This window comes from Penicillium canariense (assembly GCF_028826845.1).
Source record: "Penicillium canariense strain IBT 26290 chromosome Unknown utg000007l_segment0_segment0, whole genome shotgun sequence".
Lineage (NCBI taxonomy): Eukaryota > Fungi > Ascomycota > Eurotiomycetes > Eurotiales > Aspergillaceae > Penicillium > Penicillium canariense.
The window spans coordinates 2,911,681-2,931,746 of record NW_026622734.1 but is presented as its reverse complement, the minus strand read 5'-3'; the positions used below and the strand labels follow the sequence as shown (position 1 = coordinate 2,931,746).

Below are 20,066 nucleotides of genomic sequence, written 5' to 3'. Positions count from 1 at the left end.
AAACTCATGGGCGACCGAGAGTCCTCGTAGAGGGTTGGTAGCGACCGAAGGGGTGGAATATATAGGCGGACCCGTCGTTTCCAATTCAAACAATTAGCCAATGACACACTAGGAAAGCCAGAGGCGCCTTTTAGTCTAATGCAGTATCCGTCCGATAAGATTTTGCGCGATGGAAGTCCCTTATATGGATCGAGGGACGAGACGGGGTCTGCCGTCGATACTCCGGCCCTCTACCCTTTAACCAGGATTCTAGACCGGGAAGAGATAAAATGAGCACTAAAGAAACCGACCAGTAGCGTATAGTCCAACAGTTTGGAGATCTCGCCTTGAACAGTTCCGGCGCGGCATCGAATTCCGGGTGTGCCCGGACCTTTAGCCCTGCATAGGTTCGTTTTAGTTATATTAATCGCCCCTACGAGGCCACACAGGTGTATTGTCTCAATGGCTAAGCTTAGTCTAAGTTATATAATAAGGCTTATTCGAAAGAGAGTTACCGGGAAGCGAGATTGCATAGTTGCAGACTGAACGAGGCTAAATCTACCGGCAGGGAATGGTCCGTGTTTTGCCACTAGTAACAAGATATCACTGGGAGAAAAAAGCCGAGCTGGCTAGTAGCATCAGCCCCATAGAGAGCGAACTGTTAGTGTTTCAAGACCCGCAAACTCCAAGGTATGCAGGAGGCCTGTCGGAGATTGTCGTGCACCCGGCCGCCGTCACTAAAGAGATAACCTCGGACTCGGAAGCATCGCACGCACACAGACCGGATTAACGTGCCCCGTGCTTGGGTAGGTACTTGGTAAATGGCACATATAATCCGTCGATTTCCTCTCGACTCTGTGTCTGATAGCAGCAGAGGCAATCCAATCTGCACTCGGTAATCATGGCCGAGACACCACCCAAGCAACGACCCCGTAGTGGCACGCTATGGGCTTTTTTCACTCTGCTACTCCTCCTGTTCGCGTATAGCTGGTCTGGACCCTCTGTACCTGCCGCAGTCAGAGTGACTCGCTAATACAGTGGCGTCTACGAGCGGGACAGCCCCCCTGCCGGTAACAGGACTCTCGTCTACTAGGACGATTACTCGTGCTCGGCGGAGAAACCCTGTAGCAACGGAGCGTGCTGTAGTGGCAGCGGGTATTGTGGCTATGGCCCGACCTACTGCGGCATAGGTTATATCTCGAACTGCGATGCTACGGCCGAGTGCGGCGAGTTCGCGAAGACTCCGGGCCAGGCTTATCCTTTGAATGTTTGCTACAGCGAGTACGGCTTCGTGAGTGGCCTTCCTACCCCAGTGCCGGGCCGGAATGGCAGATGATAGGGGGACCCCGGGCCTTTATTGGATACGGTGCTAATGGGGGGATGGTAGTGTAGTACAACCGATGAATTCTGCAACGGTGCGTAAAGCCGAATTACCCCTGTTTAAAGCCAAGCCTAGACTGACTGTAGCTAGACGACTGCCAGAGTAACTGCGACCTACACCCGGACCCTCCTGCAGGTTCTGCCTCTGCGGGGGTGCTCGAGAACAAAGTGATTGGGTACTACGAATCCTGGTCCGCGCGCAAGGACTGCCACAAAGTATCTCCCATGGATTTGCTATTGGATGCGCTAACCCAGTACGTATTTCCGTCCTCTAAGAGCAAAGCTACCCCGCGTACTGATACCCTCCTAGTGTTAACTTCGCTTTTGCCTATATCGAACCGGAATCATACAAGGTCGTGACCATGGACTAAGCAACCCCGGCTAGTCTGTTCGAAGATACGACGAGTGTGAAGGCTGTCAAGGAACAAATCAAGATCTTTGTGAGCATCGGTGGCTGGTATGTATATCTAACATGGGGAAGGATTTGGGCTGAATGCGGGCAAGGACATTCTCCGATAATGACACATCAACGCAGCCACTCTTTGGCGAGATTGCGGCTGACCCTATAAAACGGACGACTTTCGCGAACAACGTAGTGCACTTTATGAAGCAGTATGGTGTGTAGTCGGGTCTGCACTTTGAACGCACCCCATCGAAAGGGACAATTCTATGGAATTAGCCGTGTCTAACAGCTTTTCTAGGATTCGACGGCGTGGACCTGGATTGGGAGTATCCGGGAGCTCCTGATAGAGGCGGGAACCCCGAGGACACTGAAAATTACGTGTTACTTTTAAAGACGCTCCGCGAGGTGTTTGATGCCAGCGGCGGTGACTACGGCATTACATTTACAGCACCCTCGTCGTACTGGTATCTGCGTTGGTTCGACCTTCCTAGCATGGTTAAACATGTTGACTGGATTAATCTCATGACATATAACCTACACGGTGTCTGGGACTCCACTAATCCCATTGGCAGCATTGTACAAGCACACACCAACCTGACTGAGATTAAACTAGCAAATGAACTCTTCTGGCGGGTTGGTATCCCGCCGGCAAAACTAGTAATGGGATTTGGGTTCTATGGCCGGTCGTTTACACTCGCAAACCCAGACTGCACGAAACCCGGATGCCCATTCAGCGGCGCATCGAGCCCAGGACCCTGTTCCGCGACCGGTGGCATCCTCACGTACTACGAGATCATAGCCGCGCTGAAAGACGGGTCCGCGTCCAAGTCCAAACGAGCCGCCATCACGCCCGTCCATGACAAGGACGACGCCGTCAAGTACTTCATCTTTGACGACGACCAGTGGATCTCGTACGACGACGAGACGACCTTCAAGCAGAAGGTCGACTGGGCTAACAGTGTGGGACTGGGTGGCGCGATGATCTAGGCATCGGACCAGGATACGGACAAATACGATGGGCACGCGGCATTGATCCAGCGAGACATCATAACCAACCCGACACTCCAGAACATCGAGAAGGCCCTGTCGAACCCCAGCGCCGTGATCGATAACATTGGCGCCTTCAACGGTCAGAAGTGCTTCCAGTATAATGGGGACTGCATCGACCTAGATGATAACTCGGCCATGGCCGACGCCTACGGGGCCGGATTTACGGTCGTTGGGTAGGACGATGCCGGGTGTGGGAAGTCCAGTTATGTAAGTTGCTCTGCCCGATGGCCCATCCGGCCGAAGATGCCCGTGGATGAATCTGACAGTCATAGTCACGATATAGCACTGCGGAAAGCCCGTATGCTGTCCCACCAGCAGCGCCCCCAAGAACTACATCTGGCGCGGCGACGACAACGGAGGCGGTACCGGCGCGGACTGCAGTGCCCAGTGCAGAGCGGGTGAGATCAATGTCAAGGGCATCCGATCATCATAGGGTAGTGGCTTCTTAAACGATAGCGATACCGACAAATGCGGCAGAGGGTATAAGGTGTTCTGCTGCCCCGATCCGGACTATGCGCAGCTGACCAAGGGATGCTCTTACGCGGACTGGTACGGATCCCCCTCTTCTAACTCTTCTGAACTGTGCCATGTGGTCATTCCCACGGAGATAACAGGCTAATATTCTCTATGTAGTAGAGATGACTACCCGTCCGGCTCGACGAGCGTGTTCAAGAAATACGACAAATGCTGGTCCACGGGCTAAAACTACTGCTGTCCCACTCTAGTGTCACTATCCGATTACCATTAGGAAGCCGGTAGCGGCGGCGGAGACTGTGCCAATGCTAATTATGGCGAGACGGAAGTCGAGGTTGACCGATCCACGTATAGAGACAAGGGGACAGGGTATGATTGTATGTAACCCTAATTCCCCTACCGAGTTTTACTTTATTTAGTGGTTGGCAAGACACCCATACTCACTGACATAGACCGCCACAGGGGGCCGTCAACAGGCCATATGCTGCACAGTGACGAAGGCTCCGATCAAATCAGCCACCTGCAGCGTCGACCTGTGCACCAAAACCCTAGGCTACTGTCCAGCCACCGAGAACGACGGGGGTTCTAGCTCAAGCGCTACGAGCAAGCGAGATCTCACCCTCCTTTCTACCCATGGGCATACAGCAGCCCACACGTCCCTACAGCCGCGCGCTGGTAGCAAAACATATTACATTAAAAACTTCCGACTGATATCCATGGCCTACCCAAGCTCGCTGGCACTGCTAGCCTTCCCACCAATCCTACAGGTTCTACGGGAATGGTTCCGGATAGACCAAGGGCCGTATCTAGGCCGCAATATCGAGTACGGATACTTCTCGACCCACGGCGGCTCCCCCAACATAACAGGCCTAGAAGTCGAGCACCCGATCGACCGCCAGGTGCTGGTGTCATTCTTCAACACGGTGAACACCCAGCTCCTCCCGTCCGGTCAATTCTCGCGATTTACGGCCATCGATGGCGATACACTACGCAGTGTGCTACACGCCGAGAACGAGGCCCTAGCCGCACGACCGCCTGTCCAAGTCAATCCGGATGGAGTTCCCGTCGGTGTTCAGCCCGACAGCGCGAATGACCGGCTCTTTGAAGCGCTCGGCTTAAACGACTATCCCTACCCGTTTTCGCTACTCGAGAAGCAGGTCAACGCGGCTAAGGGCCGTCTTATGGGAGGCAAGGCGGCCACGGCTGTAGAGACGGTGCGCACGGACGCAAAAAAGGCACTCGAATCTGGAGAGGACATAGACATCAATAAAATGCTGCAGGATGTTAGAATAGTATGAACTCCCCTCCCTCCCCCAGTAGACCCGTATCCTTGCCAGACCCGACCACTACCTCAGCCGTGTCTCATGCTGACCAACTCCTTATAACAGGGCATCTCAATATTCGACTATCTAAACGAGGCAGAAGTAAGTGAGCGGTTTAACGCCGTACGGCACTAGGTGCGGCTGCAGGCGGGGTACGTCGAACAAGACGTCCCCCAGCTCCCGGATCTCGCCGCCCGATGGGAGGAGTTTTTTAACGACTTTATGCAGACACGGCAGGAGGAGGCCTAGGTCTGGCTGCGGGATGCTGTCACCGCGGCCCTGGACCCGTAGGTCTAAGCGTACGAAAATAGTAAGGTCGACCTGTTTTAGTATGGCATGGTTGTTACTACCCTCGAAGGCTTCTTGGACTTGATTGATACTATGGTCTTTCCTGCGGATACCCAGCCCTCGATGCAACTTCTGGATCCAAATGATGGGTTTTAAATACTTGTGTTGGTTTACATAGCAGTAATTCCATTCGAGTGTTTTTACCATGTACCTAGCTATCCATATATATACCCCTTGCATAGAGACAGCGCTTTGGCTCACGTGTGTCTAGGTAAAGAAATGACCGATTTGAAAGAGATAAGAAAGGGTTTCCTAGGCCTGTACATATTTAACGAAAGTATGATAATATAAAAAATAAGGATGGTCTGTCTTTGACCACACTCTGCTTAACTTGACAAGCTGCTTATACAACTAAATGTCCCTATTTGTCCCCCGATAACATTTCCTACGAACATCTCCAGTCCCTCTTCTTAATTGTTCATATAACAACCCGCAGACCAGATCCACCTAATTGGCGAATTCGAACAGGTACTGATAGAATAGGTCCAAGAGCCCGTGCAGCCCGCACCATTGTAAAACTTGCATATAGTAGTACCGGGAGCCTATGCTGACGCTAGGTCGGCGAAGAAGTTGAAGCATAGGCCCTCAGCCCAATTAACCCCCTCCAGCCAGCTATAGGTCGTGCAGTCATCGCTACAGTAACAGGGCTTGCCGAATACCTCGCCTTAGGTTGCCCGTGCCTCGACTTCGGTCGGTGCGGCGAATGTGGTGGTGGCTAGTACGGCACATACGCTGGCAAGGTAGGTGAGCTTTATGTTGATTCTAGCCAAGTATTAGAAAGGACTTCCTGGTTGGCTAGGGGGAGGGAAAAATAGGTACGCTATTGCTCGGATTGAAAAATCTAAGCTCTAAGTAGGATGAGGAAAAATCTTGCACTTTTACCGGCCTATTTAGCCTCTCTTCCGTCTTCATAACTGAATCTATCACTTATTAATTAAGCTTAGTTAAGACTTTATGCAGCGCCCAGCTCGTAATCAACAACTTTTTCATTATCTTATTTACTAGGTCCAGGTACTCTGTTCTTCCTATCGTTTTTCTACTCCCTCGATGATACGGCAAGAGTCGGTTTACTATATCACACCATTTGTATCGCCAAGAATTTCTAGTTACCTAAGGCAGCATGCAACTTCACTAAAGCCCTAAGAAAATTATACTAGAAAATCTTTAGAAAACCTGTAATATTACTAAATTATAATAAATAGTTAAATAGATTATTTAGAAGTAAAAGGATTACTATTTCTAGACTTAAAAAGAATAGGAGTATTAAGTTTATTATACTTTTTTAAGAAAGTTTTAATCTTCTCCTAATTATACTAAAAATAAATAATTATACTAGATAGCTTTTAATATACTCTATAAGTAGTAATATAGTCCCTATCTCTTACTAGAACCTAAATATTATCTAAAAAGGTTTTTATCTAGTAATTTTAGTATATTTCTCTTTTCTAGGAAAAAGAAAGATTAGTTTTTATAGATATTCTACTATTTTTTACTAGAATCTTAATAGTTTTAGCAAAAGTAATAGACTTAGGAGGAATCGTAATAGATTTACTAGGAATAGCTATCTTAATAAAGATAGTAACTATAATAGGTTTCTTTATAGTAATAATAATATAATAAAAACTACTAGAAAGAATTATATTAATAGGAATCTAATTATTAATAACAGCCATTCTAGAGTAAGATAGTTTAATATATTTAGAGATAGGCTAGAGTATATATTAATAAGTTAGGGTCTCTTTAATTAAAACCTAGTATTTAGGAAAAAGTATATCTAGCTTAGATTTATCTAGGATATATTTCTTAAGAGTCTTAATTATTTTAGTAAAAGATAAAGCCTTTATAACTAGCTTGGTAATTATAAATTTACTCTTTTTAGTAGTATAAATAAAAAAGTATCCTAGGTTTTATTCTTTTAAGGGTTCTAGGATAAAATTAGGAAGAATTATATCTATTCTAAAAAAATACTTCTAAATATCTATATTCTAGTTATAGTTAGTATAAGCTCTTTTAAAAAAAAGAATATTACTAGTAACTAGAGTTATATAGGTCTTAAAAAGATTATATAGATTACTATAGGGAATATAAATATTAGAACTAATAATAATATAGCTAACTTATTAAATATAAACTAAGTAAGATTAGCTAATATTTTTATAGGGTTTAGGCCTATTTTTTTAGTTAATATTATAATTAGGAATAAGTTATACTAGCTTTTTATCTTAGTTAGATAGAAATCTATTAGTAAGTAGATTATTATAACTATCTAGGCTATATAAAAGGATTTTCTCGGCTATTACTATAGATTTAGCTACTATAGTAGATAGAGTAGTAACTATAAAAAAGAACTAAGAGCCTTAAGAGTAAGAATAACTATAGTTATAATAAAAATAATAACCTTTATAAAAGAAATATATAAAACTATAGCTAATTCTTTAGATTATACTACTAAATAGGCCTTTGAAGATATAGATTAAGGAGAAAGAGATCTAAATAGCTCCTCTTAAGCTAAATCTTCTCTAATAGATTTAGCTTTATTACTATTTATATATAATTCTACTAATAGAGATATAATAGAAAAAATAGAGATAAAATAAAAAAGATAGATTAAAAGATAGAAAAATATATAATACTAGAGGATTATAGAAGATTATTATAGAAATATAAAAGATTTAGCTAATACTAGGGGATATAGGAATTACCCTATATAACTAATAATATACTTATCTACCTTTATTAATATTAAACCTAGCTATTTTGGCGTTTGCCTCGTCTCTGTAACGGCAAAAGATGCCCGCCCTTCGAGACGCCGAGCTGTTTACGTGGCTTACGTGGCGGCCCTCTAAGGAGAGGGCGAAGGAGTATGAAGGGAGTAATGACGTGCCTCTAACTTCGTATGAGGAGGAGACGGTTATGTTCCGATGGGGGGTGAGATACGAGGCGCCTGCCGTTAGAGGAGATGGGAAAGGAAAAGTGACGTGGTAGGTCGGTGAGGACTGGAGGCCGGAGGACGGAGTCATTAAGGCGTTTGAGGATCTTGTGGGCGGAGACGGGGAGAACATGGAGTGGAAAGCGTTTGAGTTTGTGGAAGAGAGGGAGCAGGATCCGGGGGACTATATCTGATTCTCATCAGATTAATGCACAGAATTAACAATCCTGGCCAGTAGACCACACTCGAATCTCAAATTCAATCAACGAAGGGCCGATAATCGCGCTCACCGCTACCGATAAGCAGAAAAGAAGATATAGCCAACTTCTTCAATCGATTCTTGTCTATATACTCCCCCTGTATGGTTAAACTTGTTACTACCTCGCTAGTAACCAGCAGCATTACTCACCCCCCTCCTCGTACTAAGCACTAACACCAATATAACGCCTCCCCCAACCAATAATTCGTCTTTTATTAATAATCCAGATGTGTTCCTATGTCCGATGGGATGCGAGGGTAGGCTGTTGCGACATGTTATATCTTCATGCCTAGCATGGTCAAAAGATTGTTTACTTAGACCTCTTATCATGGTTGGCTTAAGCTAGAATACTAGGCGAGAAAATAATTAAAACTCACCCTGGCCTTGTGGCTCGTACGGTCCTGCCGGAGTCTACGCAAAACATAGGAGTTGTATATAACGCCGAGGTGTTAAAGGCGTTAGAGTGCGATTTATTGTAAGACGCCTAGTAGCGCCCATTCTAATTAATAATAAAGGGGGTTATCTGAGTTCGGGTATTATTTTCTAGCATAAGTTATTTAGTATTATCGGACTCACGCTTTAGTGTTCGGTATACGTCGGAAATTCTTAGTGTGCTTCGTGCTGTATGTTACCCGGTGCTCCTAGAATCCGGCCTAGCTAAGGGCCGCGAACCCTTTTTTATCCTGGCCCCTCGGACCCGTTTTCCTGAGTAGTGGTAGATCAGCCGGAAGCCGGAAGGCTTACCTTAGTGGTACTGCGACGGTGGATCAGGTTTCGTGGCCAGGATTGCTCTATATCAGTAAGGCCTACGGTGCTATAATCTAGCTTTTAGGAGGATCACGCGAAATGCCTATTATATTAGAGCTACTAGGGAAGCGTATAATTTCCAGATCTAGCTCAGAGACCGATCTCAACCGACCAGGATGCCGCCTAAGATCACCGCTAGTGTATCATCGAAACGCACTTTAGCATAGCTTCAATGAAACGAGCATATCTTGTGGGTCAGGGTGATATATGGTCGGATGACAATACCTGCTTAGAGCTTTAACGGCTCCAATTTTATGGGAGATATTCGGTGGATAGGAATTCATATTGGGATCATCCTGGGTTCCAGCATAAGTCACTCTGTGCTATCTCCCGCGTTGCTTAATACGGATATCCTAAGACTTACTTTACGTCTTCTGGTATCCACTCACCCTAACTGCCAGCCTCGAATAGAGCTGATTATGCTATTTTACAGCGCCACCGTAAAATACCGCTAATGCGGTCGATGATTAGCCATCATATCTTTAACTTCTTATCTTTGGTCTAGATCCACTGGGCCGAGCTGTGGGTCAGGAAGCACGATAGCTTTGCGGATCCAATGGAAGACTATAGGATATAGGAATGCTGGATATGATAGATTACAGGCCCTTCGGTTACTGAAAAATACAATTCCAGCTCAATTATCCTCTCTCCCCCAGCTACGTCATTGCTCTATACGAATGAGTCACACAGATACGTCGTATATAAAGGGAAGCCGTGAGGAGATTTCCGAGAACTATTCGAAGCTCTTCAAGTATCGATCATCCAAGTTAATAAGCTTCTCTCCCGACCACGCGTGAATTTGAGACAATGAGCTCTGTGCTCCCTAACAAGCCACCCTCTGAGCCCGTTATGGTGAGGCTGGAAGACGTCGACATACCTGTGCCTGCTCTTCAAAAAGAGAACCCGAGATCGACCGGTTCAGCGCTGGCTTTATCATTCTTCGCTAAGACCTAGTCAATTTATCTAATCAACAGGCTCTTCTCATTCAGCGTGGACGCTACGGATTATGGGATGAGAGCTGGGAGGGCCCGGGAGGTGGATATGAGCTTGGTAAAGATGCTACTATGAAGTACACTGCTTTACGTGAGACGAAAGAGGAAACTGGCGTGGTTGTTCCACCGGAAGCCATTTTTCCGCTTGTATACAGAGGAACATTCGAGCACAAGGGCCTGCGGATGGTTTATTACACATCAGTTACGCAGCTTGGTGCCAAGGTTCCCGTTACTGTTACATGAGAACATTGCCTGGGGGTTCTTCGACGAGGAAGCCGTCCGGAATTTCGGACCCTTTGACAAGGAGAAGAGTCGGCAAGTGAAACATGTCATGCTTGAAGCAAAAATAGAGCACTTTGTCATACCTTCATAAACAGAGAAAGACTAGGGATGGTGATAAGGAGAGAATCATGTCCGTGAATATCTAGTGGTAATGATAACGGTGGAGTCCTGTATCATGTTGTGTGGATGTGTCTGTTGAGTATTTCGTACAGTACGGGATTTGGCCGGGGTACGCTATATAAGCCCGGGTTATTGCTGAAAATGGACTTTTCCGTTATGTATGATAAAACAGAAGAAGCTAATAGTTTCTGGAGTTTAATGTCCTGGAATGTACGATAAACTAGGTGGGCACTAGATTAGTCGTGCGGACACCTTCTTGGGGTTTTAATCTGCCTTCGGAAGCAGAAAATTATGGCGTAAGTAATGACTTAGATCCTTCATGGTTAAGGAAAATGATAGGGTCAGCTTGTCAATAGTGAACTGTACAGTAAGTCTTTCTTCACGTGTTCGAAAACTGATTCGTTAACAGCAGAACAGCACCAGTGACCCTTTTTCAGGACCCGATATATCGAGAGCTTACTATATTGCCGGTTGACCAACAGCTAAATAATTTCGTTTATACTTTTCAGAACTTTGTGCCTGATAACACAAAGGAACTAATTATCTAAAACAGTCTTTAAGACCGTTTACTAGTTATTTATCCTCTCCAACGTTTAGGTCTCTCACCGAAGGCGTAATTAATTCCCTCGGCTTGCTTCCTAAAAAACAAGCTAACTATCTTAGCCTCAACATACTACTTTATCTGTGGAACATGAATGATAAATTTCCCTTGCACACGTGGCTATTCGAAGCCACTTATTAAAACATTTCTTCTTAGACTTAAGAGCCAGCGAAGCGTCTGCCTCTTCTAAAGCATTCGACGTTATCTTCAGCACAACCAAATATGCGCTCATTTCTCTACGTCATCCTAGCCTTTCCTCCGTTCATAGGCGCATTTCCGGAAGCGGATCTTGTTTTCCCCGGGTTTCATAATCAAAAGTTGCAAGCAGGGATCCTGAGTGAGGTAGTTTCTATTTCCTATTTAAAGGGTATGAGTCTCAACTAAGTTATAAAGGGAGAAAAGCACGAGAACCTACCTAGTAACTTTTTTGGAAACTGGAGAAATAGCAAATTCTAAGGCTAGGCAGAACACTATAACTGCATCTCCGCGCCGGATTCTTTTTAACTAATAAGCGCCGTCAACAAAAAAAGGTAAACCCTGTTATTTCTTTTTTGCACAAAAGTCTGACTCCAGTAACGACGAACTGCTCTATTATCCTGTGATATCTTATCAACTACGGCTGCGTCTTGTCATACTAGTGTTAGGGAGCTCCAAGTTCGTGGAACACTAAAATAAAAAGACCTTAACTGGACACCGGTGCCTATCACAACTTTATATAAGAATCGCAAGAACAATAGTGACGCCACATCGTCTTCTTCATACATATCAGCTGCTAGGGAAACCGCCTTTTCTTAATGTATATCATCAAACATACTGCCTGCTCTCAACGAACCGTATTCAAACGAGAGAAAGAGTTCGAATGATTCAGTTCTTCTCAACGCTTTACGTTTGGTAAGTGTGAAATCATTCCAAGACGAAGAGGCATCTAGGACATTTATGACTGAAGTTTTATACACAAGCGGTTTTGCTATGTTGATGTTTGCCTACCTTCTTTTCTGAACCACCGCATTCACTTTTCGAGAGAACTCCCGTTTCCTGTCTCAGCATTTATATATACGCGGTGATGGTTTCGCCACCCAGGCAAGGAAGAAAACTATATCCAAGCAGAGGCTTTCAGTCGAATAGTTTCTTTTCTGCATTCTCTTTAACCGATCAATACTAAACATACATATGTTTAACCAACCTACTTATAAGCGGATCTAATCAGTTCTGGCAACTTTTCCATTTCTTCACATATAATCTAATGGTAGCAATCATATGGCTAGTTCTTAGGAATAACCTAAAGTGACGTTAAGTCTAACCGGGCTAGGTGTAATGTTACCCCTAATCCCGCCCTTGTAGAATTCTCTTGTGTGTAAGCGTTATTGACGGCTGCAGCATTGGCAGTGATTGATGACTAAGTCTGAGTGAGCACATCGCATATTCTCATTCCATGAACATGTAATCTTGCGTTTTGGGCGACCATGGCAGAGACATCAAAACTAGTCCACCTATAATTTATCACTGAGCCAAAGTCAAACTCGCCCCAAGTTGAAGCAAAAGCGCTGTATTCATCGGTTGGGATGGGTGAGTTTAGTGCAGCTTCCCAACCGCCCTGGGAGTCTTCGTTAAACGTAGTATATCGAATAGAACCGGCTTTGAGGGTGAAGGATCTGCAAGCTTTGCTAAACCAGCCTCCTGGCTTTCCATCCGGGCTAAACTTATTCTAAACCGCTACAGTCTATTCTTCCGTTTTCGAACCTTCAAACCGTGCGACGTACTTGTATTCTCTGGCGTCCGTAGTGGCTACTTTAATAATATTGCTACAGTTCGGGATGCCAATATTTCCCTGATAAGCTATTCCAGTTCTATGTGGAGGTGATTCAGAACCAAATCTAGACGTTCTGTATAAGCCTTTCGGGTGGATAGATGTCTAAACGGCTCGATAAGCAGAGGAGGTAGGCCCAAGGCTGCTCGAGGCTGCAGTCATTTCTGGGTCACAACTATATCTGGTTGAAGTGGCTAAAGCTCCGATGAAAGGCACGAACGTTAGGAGCCTAAGGATTTGCATTTTCGAACTTATATTGAACCGTAGTTGATAGAGGGCACCTGAATATATGGTATAAGATATTAAAAAAGGCTGAAATTGTAGCAAACCCCTCTGATTGATAGTATCTCGAGGATTAATTTTTCGAAATGATTGTCAGCTGGATGACGACTTTATAGTGGTGAGTGAGCATCGCTTCTATTATATACGTCTACCTATGCGCCGACCCCCAAGAATTATTCAAGTCCGGGCGTTTTACCCTCATAAGTCGAGCTTGAGCAAACTGTCCCAAGATATCGGCTTAATTGTTGTAAAGAATATACTTGCTTTACCACTTTCCCCTCCCTCGGGAGGAATTAATGGAGCGTCTGCAAACCCTAAGGTTGTGCCGCCCGAAAATGACCTCAATTATAGAATTTCAACCACCTTATTAACTTTCTAGATAACCAGGTGATTAAATACTTTATATTCTCTTTAATGGTAACAAGCATCTTATTCACCGTTTTTCGCCCCGTAAACATTACTTTCTACCCGTATAGACATGTTTGTCACCGCTTAAACGTTTAAACGTTCGCTGGAATGTTCTGTTTATTACGCAATTCGAATACGGAACGATATCGAGCAAGTCGACAATAGTCAACGCGAGCGAGCGCGATTATAGTAAGAGGATAGTGAATCCCAGAGAAGCAGCCTTTGTTAATTTAATTCAATAGGGTTGCTTACCTAACCTCATGCTTTTAGAACTGACAGCCGAATCCCGCAATAAAGTAAGTTCCCCTTTCTGCGACTGGATAATGATAGGTATTCAATATTATAGTTCTTAGTCTGGCGCCGGGCCTTAGAAGAGATTACAGATTACTTACAGATGGAGTGAACTGTATTGAAGGTTTCGCGGCTTAAGCAGTGCTCGATTTACATCGCCTATGTCTTCTATAGTATGTTAGGGTTATTTAGCCCTGTTTTTCGATTATGGGTTTTCAAACAGAGATAATTCATATCGGTATATATTCCTAAACTTCAGGACATAGAGTCAGGAAAAAGGAGCCTAATCTGCGAAGAATTCTGTTATCTGCCCTAGACAATGTTAAAAATTGATGAGTCTGGTAACCTAGTAGCAATAAGGAACCCGTAACTACCGTAGGCGCCTCCAGCTCTGATTAGATTGAACGAGGCATCTGATTTTGAGCCGCGGTCGTTTTACAGAGTATCGAATATTAATAATCTTATAGGCTCAATATCCAAAACAGGAGTATCAAGAGCTTGTGCAAGATATACGGTTAGACCTGGAAATTAAGTATTATTATGTATTAAAAAGATCTTTTTGGTTCGATACGCAGCGTACTCCTGATACGGACCCGCAATTCTACGTTATTACCAGAGCGGTACATCAAACCCCTCCAAGAGAGCGCCTATAGCCAGAAAATCGACGAATTCATAGGACTAAGACGCCAAACACACTCTAATACCTATTATTATAAACATTACCCCGTCTAAAATCCGGAATGTTTGATAAACCCTTGTCGATAACATGTTAAGTGAGAACACGGTGCCACATACCAATTTTAATTCTGCCGACTAGGTAAATACAGCATTCATATTATGGGAGCCGTGGAGGGACGAGCATTCTTATGATCGCGAAACTTTTGGCAGTGATAGCTATATAAACAGGCTTCAGCCCGGTCTTATTGATGGCTTTCATCGAGGTTCCCTTATAGGTAAGCAATTGCGGAATAAGTGGCTCTTGACCAGAGCTTGCTGTATAGTTAAAGGGACCTGTCCACAGCCATCTAGAATATTGAAATCTGCGCCATGGAATACTAAAAGCTCAAGGACGTCCTGAAATCCTAGAGCCGTAGCTAAATGGATTACAGTCATCTGTTTCTTATCTTTCCAGCTCATATTAGGCTGCGGATGAGAAAGAAGCATTTTAAGGATTTCCAAGTTTTAGGAACGAACTACATAGAATATTGGCGTACGATGATGGACGTCAACAGTGTTAACCAGAATGCGTAGATGCAGTAGAAGCCTGCTGACAAGTACAGTACTACTATATTTAGCAGCCCGTATCAGAGCCAGACTATTCTTATATCCTACGATGAAATCATCCAGTTGGGACAGGAAGATAGAGGAAGCATAAAAATTAACACGGACAAGGGAGAGCAGGTCTCTTAGATTGTTAAGCTGGGCTCCGACTAAGAGAAGTAATTCCACCGGCAGATCTAATAAAGCAATTTTTACTAACTTTAATCTAAGAGAAAGGCGGTAGAGAAGACTCGGAGACAGCCGAGTAAAAGCCTGAGATTATATATTATAGAAAAGGAAGATGCACGATATTTTTGTTAAGCTTGCCTTAAATAGCTTTTCACAATCTCCGAGAACAAAGTATAGGATAGCCTCTCTTCTAACAGCGTTAAATTTCGCTCGCCTGATGCGTCATAAATCATGGCCAGCTTATGTTATTCCCCCCTCTGGGCGGTGCATTTATAGAGTTCCCCCCCCTAAAGCGGGCTCTATGAGATTCCTGTGCTCCTGAGCTTTAGAAGTGGATCGGGAATTTCCTCGACAAGAACGACATTATTTCAATATGTCTCTTATGTCGTGTATCTTACCTCATTTTTACCAGAAAGATCATCTAGAATTTACCGCGCGAAAGCCGGTTACTAATCTATAGGACTATTCATTTCAGAATACTAGATATAGTGAAACTATTACTAGAGCAATACGGTGAGGCCAGTAATACTATATGTACAGAGTCTACTCCTCTAATACGGGTAACCGATACTAGAAATCTGAAAGCTGTCGATCTTTTACTCAGTTAAAAGTCTATTGACATCAATTTCCGGAACGAAGACGGCGAGACAGCCCTATTTATTGGGATTAGCCGAGAATATTACTCGATCGTCAAACGTCTTCTCCGTGTGCCGGGCATTGACATTAATGGCCAAAAATCGGAGATTCAGATCCCTCTCAAGGTGCCTTAGTATAGAGAAGCTTTTCTCTTCTCTCTTTCCCCTTCCCTTTCCTCCTCCTAGACCTCGGCAAGGACCGCCTAGGACCGGACTAGGACCGGGACTAGACCGCACTATATAGGGCTTAGTCCTAACTTTTAGGACCGCTAGGCGGTCCTAACTTTTTTAGGACCGTACTACTACGGTCCCGGTCCCCTATACGGTCCTATAAATAAGATAAATATAGGAAACCCTATAATATATATATTTTATATAGAATTAGTTAGTATTTTTTAGTATTATACTTTTATTCTTTATTTATATTAGCTAATTTTAGCTTAAAGAGGATTTCTATAGAAAAAACTAATAATAATAATTTCGGCCGAAAAAACCTAATTCTTTATCTTTACTAATTATATATAAAATCTATATTATATCTTAATCTTTTTAGGATATACCCTAATAAATATCTCTAGATATTAAAATTAGGTAAAGGAATCTTATTATTTTCTAGCTTAGTAAGCTAACTATTAATAGCCTTTCTTTTCCCTAGTACTTATTAACTAAGCTACTAAATAGATACTTCTATAAAAGTATCTATTATCTTATTTTTTTTATTATCGCTAATAGGATTAAACTTCTTATTATCTTACTTAGTATTATCTTACTCTTTTTTTATATATTTCTCTTAGATAGAGAGAAATTTATCTATTAGCGTAAACTACTCTAATTATATATTAAATCTTATTATATATATAAATATTATTAGATCCTAAATAGTCTATAGTTTTAATAAGCTATAGTAATAATAGTATATATTATAAATAGAGTTAAAAACTCTCTCTACCTTAGAGTTACTAGCTAGAGTTATAAAGATATCTTAAGTAAGGCTTACTAAGATAGGATACTCTATTTTATAAGCCTTCTAGAAGACTAAGAGTATTAATTAAATAATACCTAGAGAGATATAATATTAATAAAAACTAAGATATATTAGTATAAAAGAGTATTATTAGACTTACTATTTCTAAGATATCTTATAATTTTATCTAGAATAATTAGTATTAACTAGAGAGAGATAGTAAGTCTTAGAAGTATATTAATATTAAAGATATTATTACTTAGTAACTAGATAGTTAATATTAACTATATCTTTATATAGTACTATTAGTAAAGCTCGATATAAGTCTTAAAAGACTCTTAATACTATAATACCTAATATTTCTCCTATTCTAATATCCTAAAGAATTTAAGCTTATTTTATAGGCCTAAGATAGTCCTAATTATATAGAGATTATTTAGAATATTATTAGTCTAGCTATAATACTCTATAAGCTTTTTATATCTATACTCTAGTACTAGTTTTATTATTTTCTTCTACCTAACTCTTTTTTATACTAGCTATATTTTTATTTTATTAATATAGATAAATAAGATATTATAGATCCTAAATATATTATAGATAGTTATATTAGTTATTACTAATAGAGATAAAGTAAACTTAAAGAAAATATAGGTAATTAATAGTAGATAGTTAATCTATTACTATTTATCTTTATCTAGCTTTATATTAGTTAGATTAAACTAATTATAAAATCTATTAAATATAGTTTATAGCTAATATATATACCGAAGTATTAGAAAGGTAGAATTCTAGTATATTTAGATATCTTATATTAGTATAAGCTTTAGTTCTTTAGTCTAAAATATACTAAAGCTCTTATAGTACTAGGGGCTTTTATTAATATAGATAGTAATCTTTTAAATCTAGAGGATATTATATAGTTAGTATTAAATAGAGAAATAATAGTAGAAAAGAGATATAGTATACTTTATTTAGGGTCTATATAATCTTCTAATTCTTTTACTAGGTACTATCTCCCCGATTAGCCTATTCTATCTCTTCCTTATTATTTTATAGGTTTATATCTATCTAGCTAAAAAGCTCTTTAAGACTAAGTTATATAATATATATAATATATAGTATATAAATAATTAGTATATAATTAGGAAGCTTAAGAGACGAAATAGCCTTTTTAAGAGTAATTAGTAATATACTATTATTTAATATATTATTAGTTATAACTATAAGTATATAATTAGTAATTTAATACTTCTTAAATAGCCTAAGTAGAATACTACTTAGATAGGTACCTATATAAAAGCTATAGAGAGATTTAAAACTAAATAGAATCTTATAATAGTTCTATTTAAGATTAATAAAATAGCTAGTAATTACTATAAATACTTAGTAAAAAAAAGAGATCTAGTAATTTAATATAATAGAAAGCTTAGTATCTTCTAGGAGTATTTAAAGTAGAGACTTCTAATATTCTATAACTATCTTCTAAAGATACTAATAGATAGTCCTAGTACTTAGTATTTTAGGGATAGATAGGGTAGAAGAAACTATCTTAATAAAAGTATAAAATTTAGGATATTTAATAAGCTAAAATAGTAGATATATAGTAATAATAAAAATAGTTAATCTATCTATCGAAGTATTTACTAAGAAGTCTTTTTTACTAGATAGATAATTTACCTAGAGATAATTGTATAAATTAGTATAAATTAGTCTTATAGATAGTATTTATATCCTATTTAAGATTATCTTTCTAATATCTTATATTTTATTTTTTCTTTTTTAATAAGTAGTAACTTATAAGTAATACCTATTTATAGTTAATATTCCTTAGTACTAGTTAGTAAGATAAGTAAGGATATAATTATACTATTTATATATTACCTTAAAAGACCTATTAGAGATAGTAGTAACCTAGTAGAAGTATTCCTAAATATCTATCTAGTATTTATCTTTAAAGATCTTTTATTCTATTTAGTTTCTATAGTTAGTCTTTTATTACTAATTAATAAAATCTTTATTAACTATCTCTATCTAAAGAAGAAATTTTTTTTTTTATATAGACTAATAGGCTTAAGGGTCTCTAGAATTAGGATAGGTATTATTAATTATATAAAGATTAAGGTAGGAGTTAAAGTTAGTATTTTATCTTTATCTAGATTAAATAGCCTATCGGATATAAGGAAAGAGAGTATATCTATAAGATTATCCTTAAAGACTAATAAAAGATAGTTATTAAAGAACTAGGATATCTAGCTTTATAATATATTAATAAGTAGTATATAAGAGAAAGTAGGAAGTAAGGCTAGGAAGTAATAGGAAAGATATATAATTATCTTTTTATTAAGATAAATAAATAATTAGGGAGATTACTATAAAAGAAAAGTAATTAATAGATAATTTAAGATAGAACTAGCTAGATTCTAGATAGTAATTAGCTAATAAGACCTACTCTACTATAGTCTTTATAGTCTAAGACTATAAGAACTACTAAAGGATCGCTAAAAAACTATTAAGACTATTAAAAGACTACTAAAAGACCTTAAGGACCGCTAAAAGACCTTAAAGATTACTAAAAAACTACTATCCCTATTTAAAGAGTACTATTTTAATAATAGCGGATTATATATAGATTTCTAATAGCTATAATAGCTATTAGAGATATAGACTAAGAATATTAATAATATCTTAGTAGATAGCCTATATTTCTAATAGCTATTAAGTATTTTATAACTAGGGAAATTAATAGTATCTAAGTAATAAATAGTATTAAATTCTAATAGCTATCGAAATTTCTAATAACTATTAGAAATTAATACTAAGGATATTAGCTAGCTAATATATATTTCTAACTATAAAACTAATAAAACTCCTATCCCTCTCCCTAACCTCTCTACTAGAGTAATAAAATACTTAAATTTTAGTTAGTTCTTATACTTTAATAAATAAGATTCTAATATATAAGCTTATTTTACCTATTTTATTAATAATTAGGCCTAGTTTATTATAAATATTAGTATATATACTAAAATAGTATTTAATAATAGTAATAAACGTAGCTAAATTATTAGTTTATACGGCCGAAAATAGAAGATCTTAGTAGAATTATAAATATATAGAGGACCGTACGGGGGACCGTAAAGAACTATAGGGGACCGTAGTACAGTCCTAACTACTTTAAAAAAAGACTAAAGACCGGAGGTCCCGGTCCTAGTCCTAAGATTTGGGACTAGACCCGGTCTTTACCGAGGTCTACCTCCTCCTATTAATCTATATTAGATTTA

At 40.1% G+C, this 20,066-nt stretch overlaps 3 protein-coding genes across 3 annotated transcripts; all 3 read left to right on the top strand.

Moving 5' to 3' along the window:
* Positions 1-880: 880 nt before the first annotated feature.
* On the top strand, positions 881-4,857 carry N7482_010046 (uncharacterized protein; the record flags this gene model as incomplete). The annotated part of the gene is made up of 14 exons (XM_056692170.1): positions 881-960; positions 1,018-1,049; positions 1,170-1,270; positions 1,367-1,394; positions 1,451-1,670; positions 1,745-1,816; positions 1,864-1,976; positions 2,061-2,704; positions 2,750-2,985; positions 3,096-3,210; positions 3,561-3,663; positions 3,749-4,578; positions 4,675-4,710; positions 4,756-4,857. The coding sequence occupies 14 exons, from the start codon at positions 881-883 to the stop codon at positions 4,855-4,857; spliced, it is 2,712 nt and encodes a 903-aa protein (XP_056539876.1).
* A 2,889-nt stretch (positions 4,858-7,746) lies between these two features.
* Positions 7,747-8,079, top strand: N7482_010045 (uncharacterized protein; the record flags this gene model as incomplete). Its single annotated transcript, XM_056692169.1, has 2 exons — positions 7,747-7,884; positions 7,942-8,079. The coding sequence occupies 2 exons, from the start codon at positions 7,747-7,749 to the stop codon at positions 8,077-8,079; spliced, it is 276 nt and encodes a 91-aa protein (XP_056539875.1).
* Positions 8,080-9,758: 1,679 nt separating this feature from the next.
* N7482_010044 (NUDIX hydrolase) lies at positions 9,759-10,186 on the top strand (the record flags this gene model as incomplete). The annotated part of the gene is made up of 2 exons (XM_056692168.1): positions 9,759-9,803; positions 9,926-10,186. The coding sequence occupies 2 exons, from the start codon at positions 9,759-9,761 to the stop codon at positions 10,184-10,186; spliced, it is 306 nt and encodes a 101-aa protein (XP_056539874.1).
* Between the last annotated feature and the right edge of the window lie 9,880 nt (positions 10,187-20,066).